This window comes from Orcinus orca, chromosome 7 (assembly GCF_937001465.1).
Source record: "Orcinus orca chromosome 7, mOrcOrc1.1, whole genome shotgun sequence".
Taxonomy (NCBI): Eukaryota; Metazoa; Chordata; class Mammalia; order Artiodactyla; family Delphinidae; genus Orcinus; species Orcinus orca.
Window position 1 is genome coordinate 112,565,044 of NC_064565.1, and position 12,158 is coordinate 112,577,201.

At 56.9% G+C, this 12,158-nt stretch overlaps 1 protein-coding gene across 1 annotated transcript; it reads right to left on the bottom strand.

The window, feature by feature from the left end:
* Positions 1–10,384, bottom strand: NMUR1 (neuromedin U receptor 1). The gene is made up of 3 exons (XM_033425446.2): positions 9,342–10,384; positions 6,532–7,417; positions 1–3,880 (listed from the first exon to the last, which is right to left on the bottom strand). The coding sequence occupies exons 1-3, from the start codon at positions 9,342–9,344 to the stop codon at positions 3,471–3,473; spliced, it is 1,299 nt and encodes a 432-aa protein (XP_033281337.1). The 5' UTR covers positions 9,345–10,384; the 3' UTR covers positions 1–3,470.
* Between the last annotated feature and the right edge of the window lie 1,774 nt (positions 10,385–12,158).

Below are 12,158 nucleotides of genomic sequence, written 5' to 3' on the forward strand. Positions count from 1 at the left end.
TTAAGCAAAAAAGGAATTTATTGAAAGGCTCTCAGTAGCTCAGAACAACAAGAAGGCTGAAAAACCGGCAGAGAAAATGGGCAGAAGCCAAGGCGGGCTGGGCAGCAGGGGCCCCGGGAGCAGCCTGGATGGGATGCTGCTGTTAGCACTGCTGCCCTGGACATGTCTGCCCCTGTTGTCATGGGTCTTAGTATAACTCCCAGTGGAAGTCCCAGGTCAGACCATCCAGCTGCCTGAGTGCAAGTCCTGGGTCACACAGTGGTGTCAGTGATGCAGTGTCCAGAGCCCTTTCAGCTTCTGTGGTAGGAGCCTGGGCTTGGTCTCAAACCAAGAGTCACACACACAGGGATCCCCCTCAATGGGAAGGGAGTGCAAATACTAGGAAGCCCTCCAAAAAGGCAACTCCTCTCTACAGGGAAGACATGGAACAAAGAAGACTCGGTGGACCCACTAGAAGACAAGGATGGGGAAAAGCGAGACACCAAGAAGTGTACAAAATGAGATGGGCTCCCATGTGTCAGGATTGATTTGGAAACGCCATCTGACTATGTAAGAATAGATGTGAAGTGTTGCACACTTTATATTTCCTGAGCAGGTACTTCACAGAAGGAAGGGTGGGCAAATGCAGCTTTGTTTGTTGATGAGACTCATCTTGGTGAGTTCCCAAAGAAAATAAGCCTTTTTTCTGAGAAGGAAAGGGTGATCCCAGTATGTTCCCCTTGGCCCTCAGAAATACTGGCAGAGAGGGTTGTGTGTGATGGACCGTGGGATCTAGGACCCATCAGAAAGGAAGTGAAGATGAGAGGAAGCTGCTGGATGGGGAGAAAGCAGAGTGGTCGAGAACTGGGAAGGTTAGATGAGGTTAAAGAATAAATGTATCATTTATAAAGCAGCAGAGCAGGAAGGAGGCAGTCATGGTCAAAGAGCTCACACTTCCAGAAATGGAAAAACGCCCAGAGGTTCTGGGAGTCAGGATGTTACCAAGGGGCCAAAAGGCCACGGTGGAGGAGAGCCTCCAGAGCTGCAGGAGAGATCAGGAGCTGATACCAGGGCAGCGGCGGGCCATCCACGGGGACTTCAGCTTCGCCCAGGGTAATGGCAGGAGTGGAGTAGACGGGAAGTAGAGCGGTCCCAAACTCTCGAACATGGGAGGAGGAGAGATCTGTGTGACTGCAGCCAGAGCTAGGACGGGAGGTGACCCGAGTCCCAGACGAGCCAGGACTCCTGTCCCGGGAGTAGCACTGAGCACTCAGGAATGCTGCTGCCCCCCTGACCAGTGCAGAAGAGCGAGCTGCAGGGGATGCTGCTTCCAGGACAGAGTGGGATCTTGCTGGCTGGCCTTTCCACCTCCATCCTTTCTTCTCCAGGGCTGAGCCCACAGCTGCTGCTTCCACTTTCCATGGTAACCAGTGACTCATGACAAGTGGGACCTATCCACTGACATGCCGTGGAGACACCTGAGAGACATCAAATTTACAGAGCCCAGGCCTTCTGATAACTCACATCCCCCGCTTCCCCAACCTGCCCGCTGCTTCTCTGCCCATAGTAGCCCCTTCATAAATACTGACCAGAGCCTCAGGAGCATGTCGTCTCTGTCACTTAAGAGAGGCCCCGGGGAGTCCAGTTTGTCTTTGGGGACAACAGCAGGCTCCAGCCTGAAGTCTGGCCTCAGCTGCTTCCCCCGACGACACCCCAAGGCCGCCTGGGAGCTCATTTCAGAGGTGCCATTGGGCACTCGTAGCTCTGCACAGCCTCTTTTCACAAGCTCCTTTCTCAGATCCCCCCATCCTGTCTTATATATGGTGGTTACCCTGGAAAGTAAAGCTATGGGTGGCTTTTTAATTTTTTTTTTCCTTTAGACTTAACCCTTTCTTTAAAAAAAACTGTAGTAAAATACATATAAAATTTAAATCTTAACCATTTAGGTGTACAATTCAATATTGTTCAAGCATATTCACATTGTTTTGCCACCAATCTCCAGAACTTTTTCATCTTAAAAAACTGAAACTCTGTACCCATTAGACAACTCTCTATTTCCCCCTCCCCCATCCCCTAGCAAGGGTGGGTTTTAATTATTTTAAATTGTTTTCATTTTTGCTCATTTGTACTTTCCAATTTTTCTAAAATGAGTATGTATTATTTTTACAACTGAATTTCAAAAACTCCAGGACACTTTTGTACAATCTTCTCCACTTTGCAGTCAGGGGACCTGGGGCCTGAGCTGTGGAGAGTCTGCAGGGAGAACCTGTAGCACCCTGGGTGTCCTGCAGCTCCCCGCAAAGGAGGCCAGGGCTCCTTCTGCTGCAGTCCCCTCTTAGGAGGAGGACAGGTCAGGGGCTGCAGCAGGACAAGTTCTGGCCATTAACTGGGTCCTGACTGAGCACCCAGTTACCCACAGGGACTCGGGATGGAGCTTCGTTTCAGGACTCACGTGTCTCTCTTCTCACCTCACAGAGTCCCAAGCAGTTCTCGCGGAGTCACTCGTTGCCCTTGGTTGGCCCATGTCTCTCGCCCCCAGAGATTCTCTGGCCAGTCAGGCCCAATTCTCTGCTCACCTCAGGCCCCCAAGCCAACCTGTGAGGAGGTGAAGACAGAGGCAGGCAGGGGCCTCTGCTCACACACAGTCCCTTGGCCGGTGCCAAGCCTCACTTGCTCTAGGACAAGCGAAGCATGTTCCCTGAGTGGCTCTCGAGGGGGTGGGGTGGGAGGCTTGTAGAGGTCAGGGAGGGAGTAAGGGTTGGGGGTTAGTGAGGATGTAAAGAGTAATTTCCGCCTTGCTAATCTGAGGGATCTGTTTTGTTACAAGCAGGGACTTAGGCACGCGCACAAAACCACAGCTAAAGTGCCAAAGCGTGGCACTCTAGAATGTCATGGCCCCTTTCATTTTGCAAGCAGGGCCCGAGGCTTGTAAGGCGAGGCAGTTCGCTTGATGCCGGGACCAGGTGACCGGTGGCTCAGCTGAGACCGGAGCCAGGTCTCCTGGATCCCTGACACACCTGCCGCCTAGTGGCTCCACCGGGTGGAGCTCCCAGAGCAAAACAAGCCGACTGGGGGCCAGGGAGGGGGTCGGGTCAGAATCCCAGGTGCAGGCCAAGAGCTAGAGAGGGACAGAATGGGCCAGATCTTGCAGAAGCTCTGCAAGAAATGGGAAGGAAAGGAAGGGCGCCACGGAAACACGTCAGAAACGGGCTGGGGAGACTCTATCTCCCCAGATAGAGTCTTGCGGTGCGCGTTATCCGACCACGATGTTCCCCTTCCAGGGGAAGGGCTGGAACTGGGGACCTGAGAGTCTGGAGGACAGACAGCAACCTTACAGTCCTTCTGATCCATGGGTGGGGCAGGATCACTGAGGTGCTGGTCAGGGTTTCTAGGCTGAAGTGGGGACGGGGCACGAAGGGGGACAGGCCACAAAGACATGCTGCAGAGGAGGCAGGTGTGGTCCCCAGAGCTGGGCGTGGCCCTCTGGCCCCTCAGGGTGAAGCTGCCTGAGGCTCCTCTCGGGAGGGGTCCGTCTCTTGCCACCCCTCTGGGCCATCATTCTCAGCCAGGGGCTGGGCCCTGCTGCGGGGGGAGCCCATGTCATACAGGGTGCTGCCCGTGGTCACCCTGCTGAGGCTGTGAGAGCTGCGGCGGGATCTGTGGCGGCGGCACCGGTTCCCCAGGCACAGGGCCTCCCGGAAGGTGTCCTGGAAGCGGCTGGACATGAGGCTGTAGAGCACAGGGTTGGCGGCCGAGCTGAAGTAGAAGAAGACGCCGGAGACGACGTGCACGTACTGGAAGGCCAGGTGCAGGCCCTCGGTCCAGTGGGACACGAGGCTCCACATGAGGCGGTCGATGTGGAACGGGGCCCAGCAGATCCCAAACACCACGACCAGGACAACTGTGGGCAGAAAGGGAGCCTGTTCTCTCCTCTCCCCTCTCACCAGCCACCCACACCCACTGTCCATCTGGAGGTTTCTGGAAGTTTGCCTGTCCTGGCCACACCCCTATAGGAGAGGCTGCTCTCGCCACTGTCACCGACTGGGCAGTGGGCATGCGCCCTGGACCCGGTGTGGACACCCGGGCCAAACTGGCCTGGTCCGATTCTCTCACCGTGGAACTGGACCTAAGTGACAGCTGTGTATGCTGAGCCCCAGCGTGACACAGTGCGGCTAAGGCCCACTCTGGGTGCCACTCAGGGGCCACGCCCGCTTATGCATAAGCAGAAAGGAACAGGAGGATGAGGCCCGTGGTCAGACAGCAGTAGCCAGGGAGCTACAGGGAGAGCGAGACAAACACCCCCCGCCACCACGCACTTGCCTGTCTTGGCCCTAGAAGCCTTCCCAGCCCCAGCCCCCAGCTCTCCTGGGTGCCCCTGAATATCCTGCCCTGCATTATCTCCCCTTTCCTCGACAGCCCCACCCCAAGCCCCAGTAAAAGGCAGGCCAGGCCAGCCAATCCTTCACTCTTTCTCCGGAGCTTCCCTCCAGCCCTGGTTTTCACCCTACCCTCCCTGGGTCTTTGCTATCAGGTCTGTGTTGCTTTTTGTTTCTTGTTTCTCATGTTTGCATCTCCAGCTCACAATCCTTCCCCTGCAGTGTCTTCCCCCTTACATTCCAGCGTGGTTTTCCTCTTAATCCCGGATTTCAATCAGAACATTGCTTACATCCCCAGCACACAGCCTGATGCACAGTAGGCCCTCAGAAAGACAAGACAGGAGCAGGAGGGAGAGAAGAAAGCCAGAGCCCCAGGCCAGCAAGCAAGGCAGCCTTAAGGAAACACCCCACTTTCCCAGCGCGAGAGCCATCTCAGATGAGCAGACGCAGCCCGGGTAGGCAGGGCAGTAGAAGGCAGCAGAGGCAGACCCGGGCAGGTGGTCTGTAGTGCAGGAGGCAAGCACAGAGCTCCAGGTCAGTCCCATCTTAGGGGGCTGTACAAGTGACCATAGGCTCTGGGACACTGTTCTGCGGGGGGGAGGGGAGTGAGTCTCTCTGTGGGAATGGGGCAGTTCCCAGTTAGCTGGCCATAATCCCATGGCTTTGACCAAGGTCTCACCAGCCCTGTCCTGCCCTGGCTCACCCCACCTACCTGATTCAGGCTCTGTGGGACAGGGCAGGATGGGGAGGGAATCAATGACTGGCTTAGCATCAGTTTGCCTGGTTTCCCCAGGGCCACTGTTTTTGAAAAAGCACCAGGCCTAGGCCACAGTAAGCTCCAGAGCCTCAAGCCAGCCGGGCGTGCCCTGGTCGGCCCCAATCCACACTTCTGCCCTGACTCTCCTGTGCTCTGTGCACAGACCCTCACAAACATGCCTCCAACCACCTCTTTTAGATCATGATCCTTCCTCTGGTCCCCAGGGAACCACAGACATGGTGTGCAGGAAATTCACTATCTTGCCTTTCCAGCACCCTGTTCCCCTTCTTTTGGGAACTTTGCTCCCCCCGGATCCCCATGTGGGTCTGTGGGGGCTGCTTACCTCAGCATCCTGCCACTCTGGCCTGGTGGCAGGCCATGACCCAAGCCCACCAATCAGAATCCTTCCCTGGGATTTTCCATAGCCACTAAGGGAAGAGGACAGTTAGCTCCTCAGGAAAGGGGAACTCTGTGCCTGTGGTCCTGCCTCCCAAGCTACTTAGGGAAGGACAGAACCAAAACATATTTGGGAGCAAAGATGAGAGACCTGGAGGGTCCAGAGCCCATGAACAGCTCTGTTATCCTGGAGCCTAGCCGCACGCCTCTGCCCTGTCTGTGGTTGGTTCCATGAACAAGGGCTGGCTTCGTGGGTGCCACCTGTGCGTTTGCACAGAGCCCTGACCTTTAAACCTTCAAGACAGCAGCTCTGGGATTTCCCTGGTGGCACAGTGGTTAAGAATCCGCCTGCCAATGCAGGGGACATGGGTTCAAGCCCTGGTCTGGGAAGATCCCACATGCCGTGGAGCACCTAAGCCCGTGCGCCACAACTTCTGAGCCGCGCTCTACAGCCCGAGAGCCACAGCTACTGAGCCCGTGTGCTGCAGCTTACCGAAGCCCACGCGCCTTGAGGCCATGTTCCGCAACAAGAGAAGCCACCGCAATGAGAAGCCCCCACACCACAACGAGGAGTGGCCCCCGCTCGCCGCAACTAGAGAAAGCCCATGTGCAGCAATGAAGACCCAACGCAGCCAAAAATAAATATAATTAATTAATTGATTAATTAATTATTTAAAAAAGACAGCTGCTCTACTATTGCTGTCTTGACATTCTTAATGATTTTTTAACAGGGGACCCTGAATTTTCATTTTGCATTGGGCCCCACAAATTATGTAGCTGATCCCGCCATGAACCATTAGCATTTACCTCCGGTGTCACTTTCTCAAGGGTAATCTAGAAGAGTATACACACATGCAGTGCATGCACACACACACGGGGGGAGTTGCGGGGGGGGTTACTCCACACCTCACGCTCAGCCTCCATCCTAAACCGAAACACTCGGCCCTTTCCCCCAGGCCCCTGGAAGCCCCAGCCCCATACCCAGTGCCTGGCTCCGCCCCCCTTCCCAGCAGCAACACTTACACAACATCTTGGTCACCTGTGTCCGACCCCTATCCTGCAGCAGCTGGAGCCTGCGGCCGTTGCTAGTCCTGGCCCTGCCCTTGGCCTCCTGCCTGCGGATCAGCAGCCGGTCACGCCGCAGCCGCAGCCCGATGAGCAGGTAGAGCACACTGATGGTGGCCATGGGCAGGCAGAAGAAGAGCAGCGCGGTGACCTGCACGACCAGGTTGTAGAGGGCTCTCTGGTGGACCAAGGTGCACACGGCCGAGCCGGACACCGTGCCCCGGCAGGGCACGTCCAGCTGCCGAATGCCGTGCAGGCTGGTGTTGGGCAGAGAGCAGAGCAGGGCGAGGCCCCAGATGGCCCCGAGCACGCGGCGCACGTGGGCATGAGTCACTACGGACCTGACGTGCAGTGGGTGCACCACGGCCACGTAGCGCCCTATGCTCAGGGCAGTGACGTTGAGCACCGAGGCCAGGCAGACAGTCTCGAAGAGCAGCGTGCGGAAGTAGCAGCCACCGGGGCCCAGCAGGAAAGGGTAGTTGCGCCACATCTCGTAGAGCTCCAGGGGCAGACCTAGAAGCAGCACCAGCAGGTCCGACACGGCCAGGCTGAAGAGGTAGTAGTTGGTGGGCGTGCGCATGGCCCTGTGGCGCAGGATGACCATGCAGGTCAGCGCGTTGCCCACGGTGCCCACCACGAAGATCAACAGGTACGTGACACAGATGGGCACGAACAGCTCCGTCTGCTGGGGCCCCAGGTACTTGAGTCTGAGCTCCTCATCAGTCAGGTTCAAGTCCTGGGGGTCAAAGGGCCCCAGGGCCCTGCTGCCATTGCAGGGCACCGGGGTCCTTGTACCCAGGGACCTGTCTCCAGGGAGGGTGGAGCAATTGAGGCAGAGAGGAGCCTGTGGAACAGAAGAGAGAGAGACACCCAGAAAAGTCACTCAGGGAATCTGGTTCTGTTGTTATTCGTCAAACCAAAGATGCCATCAACACCAAGAAGGCCGATATATCATGTGCCGCTGAGAAGGAAAAACACCGCCATCCATTGTAAGATGCATCACAATTTCATCTTAAAAATGTACATCTTAGGGACTTCCCTGGCAGTCCAGCGGTTAAGACCGTGTGCTTCCACTGCAGGGGGCACAGGTTCAATCCCTGGTTGGGGAAATAAGATCTCGCATGCCGCGCGGTGTGGCCAAAAAAAACAAGAACAAGTATATCTTTAAAATGATAAAAAGTGGGACTTCAATTTTAAATTTCACGATCTACTGAAACCTTTGAACAGTGATGGAGACGCTCAAGCATGGGCTATGCCATCAGCAGTCACCCTTTGGGTCTCTCCCCTTTCAAGTCATGGACTTTGGGAGAGACACTCAGTTTGGGCATCTGTAAAATGGGCACGATGCACAGTATCACATGGTCTTTAAGAGCAAGGTCTCTGGAAGCAGCTGCCTGGATTCAAATCCAGCCTCCCCAGTTTCGAACTGTGGGACTATTTGCATGGTGATCTCTCTGTGGCTGTTCCCCTATTACAAGGATCCAGGAATTTAAGACGTGAAAGGCCTGCCTGACACAGGGCCTGCCTGACGCACAGAAGGGCCTGATTACATCAACTCACTGTGAGGACTGAGTCACCGTGGGGATCAAGCAAGGCAGTGAAAGGGCCAAAAACCATGGTGCTGATCCAAAAGTTGGTCCTTGTTTCTCTTTTCTATCACCTGAACTGTTTGAAGTAGGAATATTTGACACCCTTGACACTGCCAGCTCTGGGGTTCCCTCTCCTTTCTCCAGCTCCCATCTCTTTGCCAGTCCACCAGATATAGTAGTTAAGGAACCAGGCCATGGAACTAAACAGACTGGCCTGGGGTCAAATGCTAGCTCTGCTATCCTCTTCTGTGACATGCCCTCACTGTGCCTCAGTCTCCTCACCTGTAAAATGGGTAAGTAGAGCCTACCTCATAGTTTCTGGGAAGATTAAATGAAAGAATAAAGTTCTCAGGAGTGTGCCTGACACATTTCAGGCGCTCAGCTTCAGTGCATAGTGACATGATCCTTATTTCCCACCTGGCAAGGGAAGGACAGTCTAAGGGACATGGGGCAGGGGTTGAACGGGATTCCACTGGGCGTGTGTCTTGGTGCGAAAGATCAGGAGCTGCCCTTCTGAGCCTATTCCCCAAGCCCGCCACCACCACCTCCCCTCCCTTCGGAGCAACTGCGGATTTTCGGCTCGGCTCCTGGATCCTCTCCCTGGATTCTTTTTTCGGCTCCATTTCCTGTCCTCAGATGGGGGGCTGGGGCTCCCGTGGCCCATGTACCTGCGCACCTACCACTCGACTTTCTTTTTCAGGTCCGTCTCTCTCCTAGATCCCAAGTATTCTTAATCCTGAGTATCTTTCTCCTCACCGAAGCCTCCACCCAGAAGCCTCCCCCAGCCTCCCTGCCTCTCTTACACCTAATCCCCGCACTTTGGAATCGGGGGGCATCTTCATCCACTCAAACGTTCCGCCCGCGCCCGCCGCACCCGCACTCCCTACGCCGGCTGTTGCGGGAGCCGGGCGGGGACAGAGGAGATGAGTTGGGAATGCGCAGGCACCAACCCAGGTTCGAGAGAGGTTCCCTACTCCCCCGAGAAAGGTCGCTGCACCGGAGCCCCCAGCCCCGCGGCGTGCGTGCCCGACAAAAAGACAGAAATACCCTAGAAGGCTGCGAGTCCCCCGGGAAGGGGGGCGTCCCGACGCGCCCTCCGATCCCTACAGCCCTGGGGAGACCCTGCCCGTGCGCTCTTCCGGCCGCGCCCGTGCCCACGCCGGCATCCCGTTCACCTACCATGCAGTCTGCGCCCCGAGAGATCCAGGGGCCGGGAGCCCACCCGCCGAGCGTGGGGCGGGCGTCCGCGGATCGATCGACGGACAGACGCGGCGCCAGAGCGAGCCGACGGGCAGACTGAGGGCGGCCAGCGCACTAGCAGCCCGCCGGGTCGCCCCGCCTGTCAGAGGTCGGGGACGCTCTGGCCAGGACCGCCAACAGGGGGCAGTGGTGCCCCTGCAGCCCACCCGGCCGCTGAACCCAGACACGCCCGTCTGGGGCCCCCCGCAGCCACCTAAACCGTAGCGACTGTGTTTCCAAGTGTCTGATGGGGCGCTTCCAGGAACACCCTTACCTCATAGAGCCCTCACAACAACCCATTTTACAGATGAGAAAACTGAGCCTCAGAGAGATGAAGTTCTAATGATCTGGGTCTCACACCATGTCCCTGCGCTCCAGCGTGCTGACTCTTAGCTTAATCCCTTATTACGGTGTCCCTCCAGATCCCACCTCCTCCTGCCCCACGTTTCAAATGCACCTCCAAGGAGGTCCCACCAGCCACTCCAAGTCAACAAGCCCCTAAAGGGCTCACCCCGCCTCCTAGGCTTCACATGGGATTCCTCCCCGTCTATCTCAGTCCCAGGATCGCAGTCTCCACGCCCTCTCCCTTAACGCTCTCTCCCTTCGGGTCCTCCAGCCCCTGGGTCCAGTACTCAGCACCCCACAGGACTGCTGCCGGAACCTCCATTCTTCCTTTGGTCTGGGCTCCCACAGCCCAGTCATCTTCCTGAAACCCCAACCATGGCATTCCTCTTCTTTTTTTTTTTTTTTTTTTCCCCGTGTACGCGGGCCTCTCACTGTTGTGGCCTCTCCCGCTGCGGAGCACAGGCTCCGGACGCGCAGGCTCAGCGGCCATGGCTCACGGGCCCGGCCGCTCCGCGGCATGTGGGATCTTCCCGGACCGGGGCATGAACCCATGTCCCCTGCATCGGCAGGCAGACTCTCAACCACTGCACCACCAGGGAAGCCGCGGCATTCCTCTTCTTGAAAACCTTCTGTAGGGCCCCCCACTCCCTTCTGAAAAAGAACACCAAAGTCTAGTCTGGTTTCGTACCTCCCCACCCCACTTGCCTTCCTGGTCCCCTGTCACTATGTTCTCCCAGCCCAAATACCCCAAATACCTCTCAGCCATTCAAATGTTCCCCCTGCTCCTCTCTCCCTACCGCAGGGGGTCCACAGGAGGGAGGAGACTGTAGAGAGGGAAGAGGCCTCCTCCTCTCCCCCAAACTGTGCACTTGTTCAACCCAGCAGGGGGCACCTTCCCTGCTTGGCCCACCTCCTCCAACCAGCTCCTTAGCTGAAGTTATTTCATCAGGAACTTGCTAGGGAGCTTAGAAGCGTGGATCTCACAGGCTGAAATGCTGGCTCCTGGGCCTCTTCCCAAGGTTTGATTTACTTAGTCTGGGCGAGATCCAGAAATCCTCGTTTTTGATACACACACCCTCCAGAGAGCCCCAGGCCCCAGAATCTCGCTGTGAGAAGCACCAGGAAGGGTTAAGTATAAAGCCCCAGGCCCCAGGAAGGCTGCTGTGAGCTGTGTAGAGGGAAGAGACTCAGCCCCTCTGTGCCTTGTAGGACGTGTAACCATCCTTACCACTACTGTGTGCTCGCTGTGAGACGCGGACTGCAAAGATTCAGCCCAGGGCTGGCACAGGGCCAGCACTCAAGAACGTAGGGTGGGATTTGCGTGGGATTATCTCTATTTAATGTTAACTGGAGGCAAAACCTTCTTCCCTCAGACTCTCGCTGCCCCACCCCCTCCTCATGAGTCACTGTCCGGGTCTTGGAGACCGGGAGTTAGATCCTGTCCCCCTCGCTGCCTTCCCAGGAACTCCACATGTAAACACAGCCCCAGGCACAGAGAGGTTGCAGGCAGCACAGGGACACACAGTGCCCATGTCCCTGGGGGAAAGGATTCTGGGGTGTCCCTGAGACTTAACTACTCAGCCTCAGATGCGTGAGCCTGGCTGGATGGAAACTTCAAGATCGGGGCCGCCATCACATCAGTTGAGCAGTGAGGGGAAGACAGCCCACCATGGGGTCACAGACCGCACTTGGCACGTCATGAGCCTTGTCGACCCCTACCCCCCTCAATGGAACACACCCACGCACACCACTGTGACCACTTCGTACAGACTCTGAGGGCCCGAAACCCACTGTGGACCCTTTGGAGGCACTCAGAGCCCAGGAAAGGATGGGGAAGGACCTTAGCTCTGTCTTCCAGAGGGAGAATGGCTCCCGCCTGTTGGGAATTCCTACAGCTGGCTGCATCTTCACAGCATCAGCAGCCGTCAAACACCATGTCATGCTAAAAGGGTAGCCCCCCAAAAGGAGAGGCCCAGTGGCCATCATGACTGTGGCACTGACCAGAGGACCCTGGGTGTCCCAGCCTCTGGGCTGGAGCTTGAGAGCACCACGGCAGCATGTCCCATCAGAACCCCATGACATCTACTGCCTCCCTCTCCATCCTGAGGTGGCTTCCCCAGGGCCGTGTCCGGCCGGGGACTCCCACAAGGCTGAGGCCTGGCCTAGATGGGTGCCAGGTTTTCTGGGTGTATACCTCAGTCTCCTGAGCTTAGCCGGTGGACATCTACCCAGACTTGGGTGCTAGGGGCCCAACTCCACACGACAGCAAATCTGCCAAGCGTGTGCCACTGGGACCTCCGGGAGCCGGTGGGCACACCTCCCAGGTCCTGGAGCGTGTACAGGGCTCACTGGGCCTGAGGCACGTGATGAGTCCCATAGCCCTCCCTGCCCTGCTGACTCCTGGGAGGTCCA

Excerpts from the sequence above, each read along its gene's own strand:
- NMUR1 (XM_033425446.2), bottom strand. Across the intron at positions 3,881-6,531 it reads ACAGGTGACCAAGATGTTGT|TTGTCCTGGTCGTGGTGTTT; the intron begins GTAAGTGTTGCT and ends TTCTGCCCACAG.